General features: G+C 40.4%; 1 protein-coding gene across 1 annotated transcript; it reads right to left on the reverse strand.

Moving 5' to 3' along the window:
- Positions 1-328: 328 nt before the first annotated feature.
- Positions 329-21,596, reverse strand: LOC113174111 (gap junction delta-2 protein). Its single transcript, XM_026377825.1, has 2 exons — positions 21,526-21,596; positions 329-2,220 (listed from the first exon to the last, which is right to left on the reverse strand). The coding sequence occupies exons 1-2, from the start codon at positions 21,594-21,596 to the stop codon at positions 1,371-1,373; spliced, it is 921 nt and encodes a 306-aa protein (XP_026233610.1). The 3' UTR covers positions 329-1,370.
- Between the last annotated feature and the right edge of the window lie 624 nt (positions 21,597-22,220).

Consider the following 22,220-nt stretch of genomic DNA (forward strand, 5'->3'; position numbering starts at 1 on the left):
AACCCACCCGCAAAGATAAATAAATCTATTTGGATATACTCTAAATGGATAAATAATATTACAATGATATACTTTATGTAAATTTTCAACAATAATTAAATATCTCAAGGATGGCACCATCGCATTCTCAAAAAGAAAATTCATAACTTATGGTGATATATTTTATAAAATTTGTGTAAAGTTGTAATAAAGTGATCTGTTCCTCTCCTTCAAGCTCCCGTTCTCTTTCTCCCCTCTTTCTGTGTCTCCTTGCTTCAGCACACAGGAATGCTGGAGGGACTGAAGTTAGGTTCGTGCTCTAGGACAAACTGACTTTTACGCGCTGCTCGTTCATTTGTTTATTAGTTCCTCTCTGAGGTTTACGTAGCAGGAAAGCAGCAAGGGTCATTACTGTCATCCAAAGCCATCTGGGTCTATATAGCTGCCAATCGTGGAACAGAGAAAGCAAGAGATAGAGGAGAGGAAAGAAAAGAAAAGTGTTTATGATACTCGCTGTGTTTGTGTTAAAATCATCTTTTGCCAAGAGACAAAACATAAGCATCATCAGTCTTTTCTCCTGGTTTTGGCTTGTGACGATGTTTCAGCTGAGGCGAGGCTGACACTGATCAGAGGCAGCTCTTTCTTTCCTGGCTTCAGTTTACCTCGAGTCTCCGGGCGAGGAGAGGAAGCAAAAGAAAAATGTTCCCTCACTTCTCTCTGTCCTCAATTGTATCATATGTTTTCCCAGAGTGTGATGTCTCTCCATACACTCCTTTATGCACAAACTAGACTTCGCTCTCTAGAGTCTGTCATGGCTTTGACAGTTCTTCCGTTCCTCTTTTAGTTAATGATGTTGCAGCCCCATCTCATTCGCTATCCTGTCTTCCCTTTTACATTTAGGCTGACACAATCCAGAAGAAAAGCACCATGGGATGCGTCAAACACCGTCATCGTCTTCTAACATCCCCAAAGAACACGAAGCAGCCTCACATTTATTGTCCTCTTTTTTTTCTAGTCATTCCCTCTTCAACCCCTTGATAATTTAGTTCCCCCCATTAAAAGAAACAGGTAGGGTAGTTAATCAGTAAAAAACTCAAAGTATAAAATGGCAGTTGGAATATCTCCCCACGAGACCAAAATGTGTTCATCATGTTTGCTTTTAAAAGACTTTTTACTTTTTGTCCTGTTTTATGTTTTGTCATTTTCTTCTTCCTTGACTTTTAACGTCACAGAGACAGAGGACTAGTCTTTTTACATTCTGTTTCAATACATCATTACACAGAAGAGGTCATCTTGTTTGACCTCCTGTCTTCATTAAATTAAAATCATAATTAATTCATGCTCGCTCTTGCACATTCATCCCACTCCTCCTGTTGGTCTTCTCTTCATCATCAGACGTAGGCTGATTCACTGGACTGTGTGCGTCCCAGGTTGGGTGGCTGGGACAAATGCGCCATATCCTTCTTCCTGATCTCACAGATAGACTTCCTGCGGGCCTGGACACCCCTGATGGCAGCCTTGATCTTGCGCCAACCCAGATGGTTGAGTTCAGCCAAGTTAAGCACCACGCAAATGCCGCTCACTGCAAACATGAACACCAGGAAAACCGTTTTTTCTGTAGGCCGGGATACGTAGCACTCCACCTCCTTCAGGCATGGGTAGCGGTCACACTCGAAAATCCCAGGCACGCTGAAGCCATAAAGGAAGTACTGGCCTGCCAAGAAGCCAATCTCCAGTGCGTTTCTGAACACCACCTGAATGATGTAAAAGCGTGAGATTCCTTCTTGCCGACGAACCTTGGAGCTCTTCCCATGGGTGAGGCCCCTTGGGGCATTAGGGATCTCCTTCACCTCCAGGCAGTCAGGTTCTTCCTTTCCCCCTCCTCCATCGCCACCATGCTGAACTAGAATTCCATTAATGTTGCGGAGCTTTCGTGCCCCGTCTCTTCCACCGTAGTCCCTCTCCATTATCGGATAGAGAAAGGAGTAGCGGCGGTCTCTCTGCTTGGCTGACTGATGGACCGAGTAGGTGATGAAGCAGAGGCTGGGCGTGCACACCAGTATGATCTGGAAGACCCAGTAACGAATGTGGGAAATGGGGAAGGCTTTATCGTAGCAGGCCTGGTTGCAACCCGGCTGCAGAGTGTTACAGATGAACATGGTCTGCTCATCTTCATAGACTGTCTCTCCAACGATGGCCACGATCAGGATACGGAAGATCACCACCACTGTCAGCAGGATTCTAAAGAAGAAAGATAACTGGGATTAAAAAACTCGTACAGTGATTTGATTTATGAGAATATCTTTTGTCCTCAAATGTAGGTTTTACATAAGCACGTTATCACCACGGGAGAACAGGTGACATGCCAGCCTCGAAAAGATGTAGACTTTTCTGAAATGAAACTTTTCCAACTAAATATTCCTCATGTCCAACTATCAAATGCCTTCAATGTCCAAATTAAACAAAGGTTGTCCCTTCAGTGTTCAGCATTAAACTGACTCCATAATGAATATTTACTTAACTTCTCCTACTATGAGAATGAGTTAAATATACAGGTGGGAGGTAGATAAAGCACTGCCAAAGCACAGTGCTTTATAGGACCAATAGGAGGTTGTATTGACACTGAACAACTCTGTGGAACTTAAAAAAATAAAAGCTATGATTGCATATTAGAAGTATAAACTGCTCCACAAAACAAGAGTGTTTTCACACTCTTATGAGACAGTTATCTGCAGGCTTGGAGTTGTTCTTCGCCTCTTTGCTTAATCTAAACAACACAGTAAAGGGAAAAGAGAGCACAAAATAGAAAGCTGTTGTGCTGGTGTTCATCAATTTTATGTAGAGTGTCAACAACATTACAAATAGATTCATTTTCCTGTTTATGAAAAGACATCAAATTTACCAAGTGACAGACTAATTATGAGAAAGGACAAACTGTAGCGAGAGAGGCACTGTAGGCATGTCACAGTAAATTGGACATCATAACATAAAAGGACAAGAAAGATAGAAAGGAAAGGCAAGAGAAGTCTTATTAGGGATAAAATGTCTGGAGGAAAAAACAAATCAGAAGAAAGGAAGAAAGGAGGGTCTTGAAATTGAGACCACACAGCAGTGAGCTTCGGGGAGGACTCCTTTTAATAATGAAGAGAAGTAAGAAACAAATCAGAGCGGCACAGAGAGGAGGGCAAAACTTTACTAATGATGGAGAGGGCCGGGGGGGGGGGGGGGGTCACATTTGATGCACTTATAGTGCTCTAAATCACAGCATTTAGCCTTGTTGTGTCGTCACTGCTCATAAGTCACAGCCTGTTTGTGATTTAAGATTTGGTTTATGTGTGTCTCTCTCAGTGTGTGTGAGTTAACAGTCAATAATAAAAGGTGAGAACATCTTGTTTAATTTTAGTGTCATCTGCATCATTAGGCCCAGTTAGCATGGCAACCTTACTTCAGAAACACTTACGTTGGAGTTCTGATTAATTTCTTCACACATCTAAACACACACACACATGCAATCATACAGGGTAATTGCTGAGTTGTTAGCTTTGTTATAAACAACTAACTCTCGCGGCTTTCACTGCCCTAGCAACAGGTGAGACTTACAGTAGGTGAGACTGGTTTGCAGATTAGGTGCTATTTTTGCACAAGGTGTGGTAAGACAAAGACATTGTTGTTTAGACTGGGTTCACTTCCATTCACTCTGGGTGCATGTGTACATGTTACTATGTACTGTGTGACTATCCATGCATACCGTACAGTGATGTGCTGGCTTGAAATATCTGTACACTAAGTGCGTCTGTATGCTCACACACACTAGATGGGCGGCAAGTTTTTGTGCCTCCCTTTTGTTCTTTTATTTTTTCTTATTCCAGTCATCATGTTGTTCATTCCTACTTTATTCATTCCTCATTTATTTTTCAGATCAGAGAGCAGGCAAGCATTTTAGATAGCAGGCTGTCTATAACACTGCAATCTGCAACTGAACTAAGTCTGGGACAAGTCAGACAGGCAGGATGCCCTAGACATTGCTGTTAATCTGTTGATTTAGTGCTGTCTTGTAGTTCAATCCCCCAAATATGACTGAGTTCAAACTGAGTTCTGCATAGGATCAACTCTCGCTAATCACCACCATCTCTATACATGACAAACCCATAAATAACAGGATAAGAAATGACTATGTGAATCCAGAGTATGTGCTATTACAGTAGCCTATTAAAATCTGACCTCATTGCATTTATCATGCAGTTATGGGTTGGTGTGCATAGAAATCAATAGATGGTGACATATAAAAAATGGCTGTGGCACCAGTGCTGGTGGGCAGTGCCGTATTGCAGGAAGAGCAATTCATTCCAGAGAAAAGGTCAATGTGCATAACACAGATGGTTTGAAATTCAGAGAGACAAGGTTTCCCAATAGATCCAGCACATAGTGAGAAGTGCCTCTCAGACTGGAATAGTAAGCCATAAATCAGTGACTCTTAAATGATGTCATGTTTCACAGCTAATTTAAAGTTTAATCACAAACATTTTAAAAGCCACCACATTGCCAGAAAAACATACACAAGACTAAATCATACTGATTGTGTTGCATATATTTCATATCTCAAAACCCATAACAGAAAGTATTACCCTTTGATCATGAAAACAGTTTCGAAGACGTAAAACTGACTGGATAGTGGGATGTCTGCAAGATGCACAACACCACATTTGCTACATAACTAATGTTAGTGGCACATTGCAGTTAATTATTATCTTGTTCAAAACCACCTGCATTTCCTAATCCCATCTGCCAGATGTCAGATATGACAGGAGTATTGCAGTTGTAGTTAAAATTGTCCAATCATGCGTAAACAATAAGATGTTTTTGGCAGACACAGCATGGTTCTAGACAGAAGACCATTAGTTTAACAGATAAATCAAAAGGATTCCACTTTGAAAGAGTGTAGCTGTCAGCAGCATTACCACTTAAGGGCAGATTATTGAATCTTAAGGGCACACACACGCATCCCTTCGCATTTGTATTATTTCAGCACATAACTCATCAGATGAATATTGTTGTGATATTGTAAAGTTTGAGACAAATTAGATTTTAGATTTTATGATCTAAAAACCTTCTTTAGTCTGAATCACTGAGTGCTTCTTGTGCTACAACGGACATTTCTCATACTCTTTCTCCTCTGGCAGCTGCCTCAGTCAACAGCTTTCTACGTAAAATCCCACCTTAACCTCTTTCCTCCATTTCACCTGCAGCTCATGCTCATGGTAAGTCTGGATATATTACATAACATCAACAAGAGATAGCAGCTGTCACCTGAATGTCAGGCCACTCCACTGTATTTCACAGAAAGAGTCATATGGTGTTTGTGTGTTAAGATCAGTATAGGTTTACCAAATCAAACCCAATTAAAATGATCTGTTTATCTGGACACCATTGTGACAGGAAAGTGGATCCCGGGGGAAGGCCCACGCTACTGCACCTTAGCCGTTGCCAGATAATCATTAGATGGCATTTGGCTTTGTGAACGGTAATCTACCAATCGCACAGTGGCTTTGCCAGTCTTGTGTGGCGCAGATGTGGAGTTGAAGGGCACAGTTAATCCTTTGCACAGTCTGACGGCGCGCGCAGTTCACATGTACTTTTCATCAAAACGGCAGGTCACTAGTGACGACCTCCAGAATGGGAGATAAAAACTTATTGCCAAACAGCCCACCTGTAATCAGCTGGCATGTGGAGGAGAAAAGAAGGAGGGGAGCAGAAAATAAATGCAAAGAGAAAAAAATGAAAATGCATTTGCCCTTGTAGTGACTCCATTAAGGAGCTTAGTGAGAAGAGAATTCACAATACCAGAGTGAGAGGGCATTGCAGTAAATGTGCACACAAACACATACTTTCTATAGGACCACACACATCCATGCTCATGCACATATATGTGCAACAAAACAACATCCAGACAGTGATTGGAGAGTGTTGGAAACTGATGGCATACAGTACCGAAAGAAGCCATCAAATTGCTCTTTAAGATGAATTAGTTCCAGACAGGGATAAAAAAGATTATAAAGTCACCAAAAAACCTAGTGTGGCTCGAACAACTTCTCCTTAAATTAAAAGAAAAACCTGCCAGTGCTGGGACAGAGTGTGAGAGATAGAGGGGGTAGTAAGGAAAACCAGCAATGGAGGAAAATCTCATCGTAGAGAATGAATTATATAATAGCTTCTACACGCAAACCCACTGCTGTAATCTGTGGCTGGGCCAAGGGAGGATTCTTGCATTAGGTTTTTTTTTCTTTCCTTTTTTTTTTTTTTTTTTGGTTAATGCCATCGAATAGCTTTAGATTATCGTACCCCACATAGCATCTCCCACCTGTTTTTTCTCTCATCTCCAGAGCATCTTTCATTTTTTTTTTCCTTCCTTCATTTGTACTCCCAGGGCTCTCTGGCCTTTCCTATCTCTGTGTCCCAGTAGGACTAATCTCCAGATTGAGCTTGTCGTTTTCTATGAAGAGCATCATTTCTCTGCGAACAGTCACAGGAGGCATTTCTATACCCTGTAGAACAGAAAACACCAAACGCCATCCCTAAGCACTCTCTTATTGTCTGCGAATAATCATACTTACACCACATTTGTGTAATTGCTGCTGAATTAAGTGTTAAATTATCAGTTCACAGAGAAAAAACATTCAACAAATCATTAAAATGTTGAGTTTTGAAGCATAAATGCCAAAAGACTCTCAAAGTTAAATATATGTCTTTTTCTATTTCTAGACTTTTCATTGATTTATTTCTCAAGCTGAGATTTAAAAAAAAAAAAACAGTAATAAAAATATAATTTGTATCCCTATGTTCTATACTGATTTCTCACAAAGGGATAGTAGCACATATCTCAACACGCTCGCACCCTGTGTTGCCAGAAGACAGTGTTTGTTGTTCCTTTTGACTAATATGTTGCCACACAGGCGGTGGTGATTATGCACAAACATTACGCCAACACAACTCCAAAACGCCTCTTCTCCTCTAGCAATTGTGTGTCCTCGACCCGACATATTTCTCTCTTGTTTTTTTTCATTATCTGATTGTGGATGTCTTGCACTATGGGGGTGTTTATCATACTGAAAGCTCTCATTATGGGCGTACAGTTAATTGCCAAAAATGTACCCTGTGTAGTAATGTGAAGAAATAGTCAGTTTCTGCATCTGACATGAGGATTCAAGTTCAATCACATGCATAAGCAGACCCATGTTGTATATGCATAATTGTGTCGATACAGGAGACACACACACTGGTTTGCATCATTCAACTGCAAAAGAAACTGAATTGCCATCCACAGGAACATCTCTCTTTATGTTTTAATGGCACCTTTCTAGCTGTTTACATCGAAGCAGATGAGAGAATCATATGAAAAATGTAAATGCTTGGGTGGTTGTAAGGCACTTTGGAGTATTGTGTCCACTAAGACATGCACAGCTTGTTGTTCTTTATTGACATGTGGATAGAGACAGGGACACAAGTTAATGTGGAACAGAAAAGGAGAACAATGGATTTATGGCATGAGGAGGTAACAGAAGAATTAATTATAGCCTAAGATGGCTGAAATAATTGGCCAGGGGTCGATAAGGGCTGAGAGGTTTTTTGAGACGTGAGATGTGGCAGTGGAGATAAAAAAGAAAAGGGAGGAAAATTAGCAGTGGCTCCTTTACCCAGAAACGTGATCCCACCTCCCTATACTTTCCTCTCATCCCTCCCTTCGATCTCCCCTCCATTTAACTTCCCTCTGCTAGTTACCACGGCAACAGGCGGGGGGCAGAAAACGAAACGAGAGGGAGAGAAGTGTGTCGACTAGAAGCTAAGTCAACTAAAGAACAACATGTTTTTGCTGAGGAGGGGAGCAGATTTGTTGCACCAGTTAGAGCGTGACTATGGTACCTTAAAGAGCTTGTTGCTGGTTTACTTTGTGCAAAAAGCCTCAAGAAGAGTACACTGAAACAGCAAGGCAAACTAAATTATGCTGTTGTGTATAGAAGCTAATTCAGGGAGGACATGTGGAACATATTACCCCGCTTTTACTGAAAAGAAACTCAAACCATAAAAACTTGAATGTTGTCCTGTAAGATCAGATATTTAGGCAGAAAATAGCAGTTAGTGTAATTTAATTGATTTATCAACATATTTGCAACTTTGAATTTATGTAAAATATCTGCATTGTGTTTCTAGAAATTGTAATCTGGTTGCCATTACCTTCCACACAAAAATGTTTTTTGTGTGATTGTTATTTAGATGCATAAAAAAGTCATTTCTAGGAGGCTGGTTTTTATTTGTCAGTAAGTGATAAAGCAGCCTGTAGCTAAGCCTCAACAGGCTGCTTTTGTCTGTGAAATGAACAAGTGCACTGTTATGGGCAACCTGCTGATTTCCACCTTAACCTCCATCAATACCTGTTCCCTCACTGCTTAGCTCTGCCTTTTCTATGCACCACTGACTGCCTGCTCCATTCCACGCTCCCATTCCTGCTGCCATGCAGTTTCTTCTCTTAATGACATCTCTAACCAGTTTCCCTCATTAATTTACCCCCCTACTTTCTATCTCTGAAATATTTACCACTCAGCCTCCCATCCCGTGTCTTCTGTTTCACAGCCTCAGATGTGTCTGCAGTTCACCACAGCCATAATTAGTCTAATTTGCCATTCACTTCAAATAAAGGGAACCAGGCTACCATCGCGCTGCGGTTACACACCAAATGCAATTATATGAAATGCGTTCACCTCTTTTCTTAGGTCAGCAGACCTTACCATGCAAGCACAGCACAAATGGATTGCTAGTGTGAATAAGACAAACTACTATATATAGTATAAAGTTGAAGCTAATGCTAATTCTAGTGAAAGCTATATAAATAAACTCAATGAACTCAGGCAAAAATCTTTAAAATTGATTTTCATGTTATACCTTTGACACAATTTTCTCAGGAATATGTGGCACAAAGACAAAGTATAGAAGGGAAAGAGGAAAATGACAATTTTCTGGTGGGCAATATTACACGAGCAGTTTAGTTTTATCTGCTCCTTTCAGTTCTACTATAGTCCAAATACTCTAACACCTGGGTAGTCAGTATGCTAGGGGAAAAAAAATAAACTGATTTGAAAGGTTTCAACTAATAAAACTGAAAACAATTTAAGCTCCCAAATGTTCTAATGTGTGCAAGAATGATAAATCAGCAGCAGAGTTTTGTCATCTGTGTTCGGAGTGGTTTGGACAAGTCCGCCCTCAGTCCATCCATCTCTGTGTTTACTCCAACCATCATCTCGCCTCTCTGGTCCTTATTTCGTTTTTCACTCTCTTCATGTTTTGACTTTCTGTGTCTCCAGTGGTGCCAGTTGGTAAGCCAAATATAACATACCAGCAGCTGTGACAAATCTGGTCCTGTCACATTTAATATGAACGGACACTGGTCACACTCTCCCACTCATTTTTTCAGTCTTTGTGTTCCAATTATCAGCAGCTCATAGTTCACAACGGGTCACCTAGCACCAGACTGTGCCCAGCCTCACATAGGAGCCCACAGAGTCACACATTCACACAGAGAAACACACACATACACCTAGAATCGATAGGATGGTGCTTCAGGCAAGTGACAGAAGGAGTGAGGGGGCTGCACAATCCCCTGCTGACAGACCTTTATCCTGCATGACCACCCACATCCCAAAACACACACATATACACACTCGGACACACATTCACTATCACATTCGAATACTGACACCAGTAGAAGAAGTATATGCTGTGTACATTTACATTCAGTATACAGAAACAGAGAATGAAACCCATGCAGAATAAAACCACCTCTCCATGCACATGTGCGCACACATTTTAATCAGAGACATACGCACACTCTTCCAGCTGTTACAAAGCCGATTGTGTCTGACATTGCCGGGTGTTAGTTCCATCCTCTCAGTAGAAGATGAAGATGAATTTGCATCACACCAACCATTAATAATGCTTTTATCATTGTCTAGTATTGGAGCCTTAGACCGCAAACCAGGTGATTTCATTTTGGTTCAGTTTAGGTAAATCAGTGACCTCTTCTTTGTCACTGGTAAGGTCTACTGACCTAAGAAAAGAGGTGAACGCATTTCATTTAATTGCATTTGGTGTGTAACCGCAGCGAGATGGTAGCCTGGTTCCCTTTATCACAGGTCCACCACAAAGATGTTTCTTTAAATAATTTTCTCAGATAGTTTTATTTAAATGACTGTTTGAAAAAAAGTAAAGATAGGAGAAAACAAACATTTTGTTCCATCTTTTTTTCCTTTACCTATTAACCGTCTCACCCCTCACATATATCTTGTGACACTTTGGTTTACACACAGGATAAGAAACATTGTTCTCCATGTCTGCTGTAGATTAAACATTTTAACTAGTTCAGCGTCAACCAGCAACAAATAAATGCAGCTTATGCACTGATGCAGCTATATTAAAAATGTACTAATATCACATGTATGTAATATTACATACATGCACAGACATACACTGTACATTGTGTGTGGCTAGTATATACCTTTTAGCACCATTGTGTAATTATTTGCATTAAAAAGATTTTTCCTTACACAAAGTGTTTCTGTATATTCATGTTCTCCATGACTAGATGAAACTGAACTATTTATTATAATATGCTGTAATGTCTGTGTGTAATCCTGAGTCTGTAAGATACTAAAATAGAAATCTAATAATAGTATACTGTTCACTCATCCATCTATCTCTCTGTCTCTCTCACACACAAATACACAAACTCACAGACAAAGGTAGTTGAGTGGTGAGGTGAAGAATGTGAATTGACTGGAGATAAATTCATAAACAGACAGATATGTACATATGTGTATTTATATGTAGTTATACTAATCAGTACAATGGATTGATACATTTGTAATCCCTGTCAGTAAGACTAATTACTATAAAGCTATTTTTATTTCTGTTTTACAGATTGATTTCAACTCAGGTTTCTCCAGTCGGTACACAAGTGCACTGTATGCATGGGTCTCCATGATGATAATAACCATGGCAGTTTCCTTGACAACAGATTATGCGATCAAGTAAGAGTTAAATAGGAGCCTAGATGTTAAAAATAGACTTTCTAACATCTATTCTGAGAGATCATTCACAACACATCAATGGTAGGAATTAAATAAAGTGACATGAGTGGTCACCATGGGAACAGACCAACCAGTGGGAGTGCTTTTTTGCTAAGGCTGAAGGGTCGTGATGAAGGGTTGAGACTTGAGCAGGAGAAAGAGCAGCAGGAGAGAGGAAGACAGCAAATACGTGGGTGGGAAAGGAGAAAGGGAGGGGGTCAATAGAGGGAAATATGGACAGAGAGAGAGGGAGGGAAATGATGGGTGTAATCCGGATTAAATCGGTGGGTTTTGGACAATCCCAAGTTAGGGCCGTCGCGTCCGTGCCAACTCCCCACCCACCACAGCTCTTTCGTGCCAAGCCTCAACCCAAATCGGCCGCTCTGGCACATGCAGAGAGCCACTATGACACACAAGCAGACAGCACATGGTCGTGCAGGGAACATCCCCAAAGACTGAATCAACTAAAAATAATACTTTTACCTGTTTTTTTAGGCTGTTAGAGCAGAGTGATTCTGATCCACCACACTGATTGAAAAACACACAGTGTGCATTTACATCTCATATCAAGGGTTGCTATTAGTGTAATTTAGTTTGATTAAATTTACACATGAAAATCTTAATTTTCTGGATTCCTATTTACAACATCACATCTCATGTAAATTCATTTCTTTGTTTTTGTTGTATAGCCATTTAAATATTAAAAACACATTAACTGCTTTATGACTTGTGGAAGATTTAAGGGCTGTTTCAGTGCTAGTGTTAATGATTTTAGTGATGCAGTAAGATGCCTACATGCTGAAATGAGACTTAGGAGCACAGCACAGGCTTTTCATACAACAGAGGTGCCAATTCATGAATTTAAGAGTATTCCAGCCATGCAAACCATGGACTGCTGTAGCTGTTTCAAAGTCAGTGAACATCCAATGAATTTTTCAGCTCATATGGGACCAACTGTATAGGAAATCTGACAATTTAAATGGCAGTGTTCACATTTTCAAGATAATTTACGTGGCAGAACATTTCTGTGAAAACACCTCTCACTGAGGAAGTGGTTTAGTTTTCTTTATCTTGGGAATAGCTGTTAGTAAAACAGCTACACAAGCTCCAGACGTTGCTGTTCGAGCATTTGGGTGTTTAGTTGTCATAGAATTGTACTTTTTCTGAGTATTAAGGTCTGATGAAATGTATAGCTGATCATGTCACAAGTCTGTGAAGTAAGTGATACCAAATTGTGGAGTTTCTCATGGTTTCTGTGGTCAGGAATTTTTTGGGGCAACGCACTGGAGCCACTGAGCCCGTAGCTACTGAAAACCTCATTTAAAACCCCAGTGAGATTTTTACATTGCAAATAACTAACAATGTGTTTAGCCTTGGAATGCAGCTTATTTTAACAGTGTGTTGATTAACATAGTGTGTCAAGAGAGCTCAGATATGTTTAGATTAACAGCGGGACAGATATTTTATACAACAGAGATTACAGCCAGAACACCCAAATATTGACTTGAAAAGAGAGTTGGTCAATTTTAGTTTGGATGAAATGATTTTATAATGTTAAGTGCCCACCGTGCTGCTCTCAGTGTTTCAGAGCAGGGAGTACTTACTGCTTATTTTATAATGATGTTTAAAACCTAATTTTATACACTATCTTTCAAACTTGGCAGGATGGTTACACACACATTTCCATGAGGGGTAACAAACTGAGAACACATACTGATTACTGCTTTAATCCATCATACTTATAGTTCCTAATAGCAGCTACTTTGGTGCAGCAAAACCCTTAACTGAACTAAGGGGCAGTTTCAGTGCCTATAAAGTCAACATCCAGTATGAGCTACATACTCTTTCTTTAAGGACTTATTATCTCATCCATGTTGGACAAAAAGCTGAGAGCAAATGTTTATTGTTTTATTCTTTAATTTCCTGACAACTAGTCAAATTTCAATGTGTCATGAACCTAGTTGAGTTTCTGTTTGCAGCTACCGAACACTACAGGATGTAGAGTTAAATTGTAAATCTTTAATTGTTAGTATCTTTATCTAACCTATCGTATCTAACCTTTAAGTGTAATTACCCTTTGGAATTCAGAGACTGTATAAAAACCTCTTAATTGCCATAAAGTGAATAGTAACTTTATGTGACGCTTTATCGCTAATCTGCACCATCTGATATGACGTGACTGCAGACTCATGCTCCTAAAATGTCACACCAATGCCTGTTGGGAGATGCAGCTTTTCAATAGCAGCCAACAAAATGGTTCCTATCATTTGATGAGATGTGAAAGCCAAATTTATCCATTTCATTTAACAGCTCCCTCAGATTTTATTATTGGCCATGAGAACAGCATGAAGGTAGCATATTGCAGAGAGTCCACTGCACTCCCTGCACCTTGAGTTCACTGCTGAAAAATCTGCGAATGGGACTGTGTGCGTGCTGTGAGGTGTAAAAACATTGTCACACTCTATGTGGTTGCTCATATGATCAGCTGCAATAACGGGGACTGTGACAGTTTTGGCAGTATGTGTGAAAGCACGTCTATGGGTATGTTTCTGCCTCTGAGTAATGAATAAATATAGCAACCACGCTGCAAGTTCACTTACGCACATGTTTGTATATTTGGATGACCATCTGGTAATGAGTGTGAGCGTGCACACGTGTGAGGGGGCAGTGAATCAGTATGTTGGTCCTGGCAGAGATGGTGTGTGTTTTAGCAAGGTGTGAGATGTCTGAGTGGTGTATACACATGATTTATTTTACCCATTGAGTCAATCACACTGTGCAGAAGCTGATACAGCCTTTAGGAAATAGTCATTGCAAACACACACTCAGACAGACATACTCAAAGAGATTAATGGACTGCAGTCTAAGTGACTCTTACACTCTCACATTCTTCATACAGATCCCAGTAAAGTATGGAGATGCAGCCAATGATGGGAGCCGGGGCAAAGGAGGATAAGGAAAATAAATCAATGGCAGGAGGACATCCGTTTCATCATCAAAGAGTAAGATGGAGAGAGATAACGTGTGGAGACAGAGTGATAAAGAACAAGTGAAGGATGCGTGGAGATGTCTAGAGGAACAACGTTATCAGAACATCAGCAGACCAAAATGATCAAAACAAAAATGTCAGGTTTATGAGCCCTGTGTGAAAATGCATTTAGTCATGTGTCATAAAAGCAGAATATATAAATAAGACAATAATCTCACAACTACACAAATAGACCTACCTGAGAAAACTTCAAAAGCTGCAGCATTGCTTTGTACCAAATAAAGATCAAAGTTGGCTTTTTGTTTTAATTGTGTCCCTCATACTGCATTTGATGTAGTTTTGCTACATCACTGCACAAGAATCTGTACCCATGAACACAGCACAGTCAGTTCAACGCAAGTCTCAATGACAAAAGACTTTTTTGTTGTATGCATTTATTTAATCATACTTTTCAAGATTCTCTGTCTTAGAACCATGGGAATCTTTTATCGTATCTAATGTTAAGATGATCAAAACAAGTATCTAAACATCACTGAAATTTTGTTAAAGGTTTTAATAAAAGCAGGTTCCTTTTTGATTCCCTTTACAACCCACCTTTGTCAATAATAGCTAGAGTAGGGTCAGTAGTAATCTCTCTCAATAGTAGCTCTTTAGGTTGTGGAAGAGTCATTTCTCCACTTTATTACCAGTTACAGCGACTTGCTGTTGTTTTACAGAGACACTTGTGAATTTAATGGATTTACAAAGTGTAACACTGTACTTAAGAGGCTGATATAACCTACAACAACAATAAAGTTGGGTTTGTTTTACTGCTCCTGTCATGTTAGTGTTTTTAAATGTAGATGTAGTCAAAGAAAATCTGTACTTTATGTATTACCCATAATCCAGACTGGAGTATGCTCGTCCATTAAGAATTCAAAGTTACGCTATCAATATTAAATCACCTGTCATCTGCCTTCTTAGGCCTTATTTAAATGGACTTGTAATTTTCTATTTAAACCGGTGTCCATATTTTAACAAATACTAACCTAAATATCCATATATGTAAGTGCTGCATAGAGTATACTGTTTAATCCATCCTCCACTTTCCAATTGATGATGTTCACATGTTTATTAATGCAAAATCATGTTAAAATCAGACACGCTTGCCTACCTAGCATACAGCTCCTGCCAATTATATATAAAAAATCAACTCGCAGTAACGTCCATGACATAAATAATTCATCACATCGCCGTTGGTGGCGATGCACATGACAGTGTTGGAGCTGTTGGAGTGTTGCTATGTTGTCAGTATTCATCGTCTGACAACATACTGTTGAGCTTGACAGGTGCCTTTCAGTCCTTGAATGTCAGATATTTGAATGCACCAACAGGGAAAGGTGCGAACAGAGACATGCAGTTTTCAGTTCTATTTACAATTTACAAAGAAAGTTACTTTTACTAAAATTACAGCCAACAGAATAATCACTGTAATGGACTCACAATCATAAGCAAGATTTAGTTTCCTGCAAGTTCATTGTCATTACACCACACTCAAATGAACTGAAGCTAATGGCTGCCTGGAAGGTAGGGAGAACTAAATTATCAGTGTAAAAAGCAATCAACTAGCGAGAACTAATAGTACCGCTAGAATAGAATCAATTGAACTCGTCATTATAACCATAATTTCATTTTTTGCAGCAATCATTTCAGGGCACCTCAGTTAATGTACCAATGCTACTGTAGATTGATGAAAAAGAAGACATTCTTTATAAATGAAGATATATTCTAAATGACGGGTCTGTGTGTGTGTGTGTGTGCGTGTGTGTGGGTGGGTGGTTTTGCAGGGTTGCTCTCCTGTGTTTGTGTGTGTAAGGTAATGTCTGGGTTAAACTAACCCTGCGGTATCATTCTAACACTGACCTGCTCTGTCCTCCAGCAAGGTGCTAATGCTAAACCTATAAGCCTTGCTGAGTCACCCTGCCAGAGACAGCTTCTCCCTGAGGACCTGCAAGGTGAAATCTGTCTGAACTCTGACCCCTTCGCCTGCTCTAATCGCTCTTTATCCATTCATCCCCTTCTCTCTTTTCTTTATGACCAACCCTGTTGTTGCATTCTGGTCTCACCTGTGTTTTTTACAGCAACTGTTTCCCCTAATGTGTACAATGATGATCCTTACTCTGCAAGATGTAGATGTTAAAACTGATGCTTGTTTAAGGATGATGATTGAGGTTTATCTCATAATACAGTGTCTGTTGAGTGCACACACTTGCAATTGGAGCTTTAATTAGCCCATCACTATGTAAACACAGCATTAACCCTGACCTTATCATATGTGGACTGTTAGGTTGAAGAGAGGAAGAGGAGGCAGCGGAGACAGAGAGAGGATGGGGGAAGTGCACGTGAAGTGTACATAAAAAGAAATTAGAATACAAGCTGCATAATTACGTGCCTTTGCCCTCTCTTTCTCCCCTTAGCAACTGCTCTGCATCTCCAGCAGTCCCTGTGGAGGCTGGTTGTACTACTCTACTCATGAAAGACTAAGAGCAGCTATAGACCAGCTTTTTTCCATTTCCAGGATTTTTGTATCAGCAAAGCCAGAGGTGTTACTGTCAGTGCAGACATGAACGCTAATGAGCACACTCGTGAGGCATCTTCAACATAAACTTATCTTTGACAATATGATTATTTTGCCAGATGGTGCTCATAAACATAGGTTTTGCCAGCAGGTGAATGTCTGTGATGAAACTGGACTTACGTACATGCATCTGCCTCCCACCCGTGATTTGTTATCTTGTGATGTAAGGTTATTTTAATAACATGTTTCTTATGGCAGCTCTGAGAAGGCACGGCCATTACAGCTGACAGCATCCTGGGGGTCATTACATAGAGATGGAGGAAGACTGAACGCAGAGACAGGGAGGGAGGGAAGTGAATAGCAGTCAGAGGTCTTGCTTGGCTTTCTGTAAAAGTCTCTTCTTAACAATCTCTCTAGGGAAATATATTGCAAGCAAGGGGCTATCACTGCCGCTGTCTCATTTTATTCTGTTTTTAACCATAAAATATTTCACACATTTGCTGGATAAACCTCTCTCTATAGTCTGCACAAAATCACCCAACACCTTCACAGGTTTTGTAATCACTCCACATGGATTTGCTAAATAAAAGCATGATGATCTAAAGAGCTGTAACCTATTAACAAACAAAGGCAGACTGAGTCACGCGTAGATACTTATCACTAAGAAATATGGGCGTATGCATTGTACACACAAGGATTCAAAGAATTAATGTAACACACACACATATACTTTCCTAGATGGATGAGCTGACGGCTGCTGAGTGAAACATTCATTTGACCCTGGGGAGCCATGCTTAGAAGTCATACTGAGTGAGCTGGCCTATGTAAAGAATGAAATAGGAGCACATCTACACATGCTCTTCTGTAAGGCATACAGAGGCATATTGAGTTTAAGGACATCTCCTCTTCTTCAGGGAATCTACTTATGGCTCCAACTGATCTACTGCTGCAAGGATTCCTGAACCCCCTTTTTGCAATAAATCATTCATTTGATTGCAAAAAGGGGGACAATCTGATTATTATGATTCATACACATTCACTGTTCATGTACTGTTCTTTGGTTGTGTAAAGCTGCTTTGTGACAATGTCAATTGTAAAAAGCGCTCTACAAATAAAATTGAATTGAATTGAATTTTTTTGTTTTGTTTACGCAGTCATTGGACAGGTGTGAAGAGGTAAGAAAATATATATCGTGTTTGCAACCAAGTGAAACACCATAGCTGTTTTTGAGGTGAGAACATTGAAGTTTATAAAATTCAACAGGCTGAGACAAATAAAAACATACAAAAGTCTCAGAGTTTTATGAAACAAATTGTTTTCTTTTCACACTGTGTTCAAGAGAGAGCAATTGAAACAGGTACATCCCTTAAGGTGTGTTAAGACAAAACATAGTATTGGAATACCCTCAATATGAGACCATATTTATTTCTGAAAACATATTTCCATTATCTTCAGTTCTGTATCTTCACAAAGTTGTGGGATCATTATGTATACAAGCACATACAGGAGGCATAGAGAATGGGAATTTATGAGGGAGTAAGCTCATTAAGCTTTTTAAGCAATACTGATTGTTACAAGCTTCTTTAACTAGTCTAGTCATCTTGCTTAAGGTATTTAACCAGCGGTTCTTGGAATAGTTTTGAAAGAATAAATCTTGCCTTTGTTAATTACGATCATGGTTTGTTTTACCAGTCAGAAAAGTCAATGAGGTACTTAAAGTTTTAATCACTCACTTAACATTCCAGTCACTGCAACCCCTGAGTACATCTGTATTGCAAATGGACAGCCTAAAGACAGTTTCATTAAGTGCCTTGTCTTCTATCAAGCTCCAATTCCTATTCCATTATTGGAGATCTATATCAGAGTGATGGCGGGAAGGATGGCATGTTTAGCAGTCCCGTTCTGACCAGCGACAGCTCACTGATGAAATTGCAGCCTATGGGAGCAGGTTCACAGATAGGTAGAGAGTGCTTCATCACAGTTTAACCTCAGAGGTTGTGTGTACCAACAGGCGCGGCGGTCCGACAGTCTATCAGATTGTCCTGGGAAAGTCGATTTACACCGGGGTCTGTGCCCATTATTGCAGAAATAAATCACTGGCAGCAGGTGAACACAGATACACATACACACATACACTTACAGTAGAAACACGGCCAAAACCTAACTAAGTACATGTGATATGCCCACAAAGTACAAGATCATGCTCACACACACTCACATTTATTCTCTCACACACAAACCTTGACCATAGAAGGGAATCTCTAGTGCCATCTATAATCTTACACAAACAAGTGGGAGTGTTATACTCCTCCTAATGTGTGTGACTCAGGCCTGCAGGATGTTGTCATGGTGGGCTCATGAGAGCACATGCTAGAATCACCTCAGGGACAACAACCTGTCCAATGCTTCCTCCCACAGGACAGCACCTGCCTGACCAATGAGATGACTGAAATCACAACAGGGACCAATAGGTTTTAGGATTGAGGGAGTATAAGAGTGCATTTATAAAAAAAATCATGTCAGCAGTGATGGCCCAGATTAGATGATTTTGAGCTGTCAAAAAGCCAGATGCAGGGAAGGGACTTGTCATAGACAGAAACTAAAGATATAAATGGCTGACTGGCTGTTTTCACAGTATCACTAATAGCACTAAGTTATTAAGGACACTTCCGATTAACACAGTTGAACAAAATAAAAATCCTACCAATATCCTGTTGTTTATTCATTTTTTACTTATTGTTGTGAATGAAATAAGACGAATTAGCCCTTTAGATTTCCTACAAACAGACCAGTGGCTAGCCGGGAGTGTGTTGTGAAGCTAACAAACATTTGGGCAATAACTCATTTATCATGGCATCCACAGAATTAATCCTCTTAGTAGAGTTAGTAAGACTCTTACAAGGAAAGGACAGCCTGTGCTCAGTCGATTGGTTAACTGGACAGTCCATCACTAAATCAGTCAATTAGGTTTATGGCTGTGGAATTAATTGGAGATTAAAGGTCAAAGGCTTCCACCTGCAGTTTAACTACTACCTACAAACACTTTTGCAATGGTGGACTGGAGCTGCTCACAGAAAACATTAGGTGACATCGTGCATGCTGCTGTGTAGCAATGTTTTCCATGTTCACTGTAGTTACCAGTTAACATGTTAACATCTACATGGTAGACAAATTTCATTAGAAATCATCAATTCATTTATCTGGTGACTGTAAATGTCTGTGCAGCATGATCCTGTGTACATTTTGATATTTGGAAAAGGTTTTGGCCAGTACCTCCTGTCATCTGAATATTTCAACTGTCTGGACAACAGATATAATCTGTGTGAAGATGATCTGAGGCTTTTTGCCGCTGGGTGTCCTGGTTGCCCTGCTTAGGTGATGACATGCAGCACCATCTCGTGACGAGACAGTCCTCTTGGCTTCCTACCAACGCCCTGCAGACTGAGGCCATGTGTCTGCTCACTTGTCTGTGAATAACTGCTCCTCGCTGCCTTCACCTTCACTCGGTCTTTTTACTCTTTCCTCTTCATCTACTTTCTGTCTCATATCTTTCACTCTATTCACTTCGGATCTTCTCATCTCCACTTTGCAAACAAATTGTTCCACTCTTTCCTATATTTCCCTCCATCGCATTGTGAATTTCATTTTTCTATGTCTTGTCTTTCCTCCTTTCCCAGAGACCCTGAAGCCAGTATGACGCGCCCAGTTGATGAGTGACTGTGCTTCCAGTGTCTCATGAATGAGGGAAGGCAAATGCTGACCATTTACAGTCACCATCATTCATCATACCACCACAGGAAACAACTCTAGCTAACCATTTAACCAACAGATTTCTCTCAGAACAAGGGTCAAAATCATTTCAGTTTCATAACTCGACAAGACAAAATTCACACTCAGAGCTTTATCAGCAGAAGAAGACTCATCTTCTGCCAAAAAAACCCCAGAATAATTCTACATCTTTCACTTCATAAACTGGCTGACATTTATTCACTCAATAATTCAAGAGTACTACTATCCAGACTGAGTCAGTGGCTCGAGGGAATTGGTTTAAACTGCTAATTCATATAGTCTCTAATGAACCCATCCTGAACCTGTGGTTTTCAAAGATGTCCTAAGAAAACCCCCAAACTCATGAATATGTCCTTCATTGCAGAGCTTATGTGCCTCTATGTCAAAAATGCTCATAAATAATTGCTCATTCTGCAGCCGCCAAGAACAAGTTATCCAAACCCATATACAAGACATGTTGGCGTGTGGTAAAATGCATACATAATAACTGCAACCTTGTGCTATTTTTTTAGGATATATTATTTCTAAATACCTGAAGAAAGAAGAAGATAGAGAAACAAGAGAAGGTGGGGAAACCGTGGGAATGCTCAAATGAAGCACGCTTGTGTAACGTTAGGGTTTCTGAAGCGGACTTGATTTTTAGAAGAATGAAGGTATCAGCATGGAAAGGTGCAGTACAAAATGTGAATGGAGATACTGTGGATGTTTATGGTGAGATGTATTCATATTGCTCTGGTGTCCTCTGATGTCCAAAGCCTCTGTGTGGGCTTACAGTGTCCCTCCTACTTGCCTAACTCTCCCATCATGTCACTCAGAGGGATTAAAGAAGCTAAAGCCCCCCTCAGCCTGCCATCAGGCACTTTGGACCAGGAATCATTGACTGGTAGCAAGGAAGGATTCATTTTCTGCATGCATGCTACACATGCACTGCTTTATATAAAAAAACATATGACTGTGCCATCATTGAGAACATACATTGATGAAGACACATGAACACATGATTAAAACAACCAAGAACAATTTGTTCTTACTTGATTTCAGTTCTAACTCCCACAGTCGTGCATCATCCTGAACACATACCAGATTCTTACACTCACCTTCCGATCATGGTCGAGTGCTGCTGCACTGCGGCCTCCAGGAGGCGCTCTAGAATGGTCCATTCTCCCATGGTTGGAGTTCGGAGGCATCCACTGGGCACAGGAAGTCAGGGCCGACCCCACTTTTGGTGGGCAGTCAGCAGGAGCACCAGAGTTATTAACGTCTCCTTTTCTCCTGAGTCTTCAAGTCTACTTGTTAGGTTAGGTGAGGTAGGGAGTAGCTTCAGGTGGGACGTTCAGTGTAAAAGAGGAGTCGAAAAGAACCCTGAAGAAGTTCAGTTACGAGTCATTGTGATCTACTTCTTCTTTTTCAGTGGCAGTCCTGAAGCACTCGCTGGTGCCCTTACTTGCACCTGAGATGGTTGGACTCAAGCTTCTTGTGTTAGCTGCTCACACTCGTATGTGTGTGTAATTCTCTGTCCACTCACCCGCTCACGTGAGCACGTCTTCTCAGTTTGCCTCTTGTTTTCCTCCTCTAGGTGCACCTGACCCTGTTTACCTTAAAAACAGCTGGTCGCTTATATGTTCCTCACACTGACACACACGCACACACACCTAGTCTAACACAAACAGTGAGTGAGACCATCTACTTCTACTGAGTTTCGAGGAGCGGCTGTAGTTTGTGGAAACAGATCTCCATCACTCGCACACTAACACTCCGCCCTCACACTCTGGTTCTTTGACAGCATCTTGTA

Source organism: Anabas testudineus, chromosome 13 (assembly GCF_900324465.2).
Source record: "Anabas testudineus chromosome 13, fAnaTes1.2, whole genome shotgun sequence".
Lineage (NCBI taxonomy): Eukaryota > Metazoa > Chordata > Actinopteri > Anabantiformes > Anabantidae > Anabas > Anabas testudineus.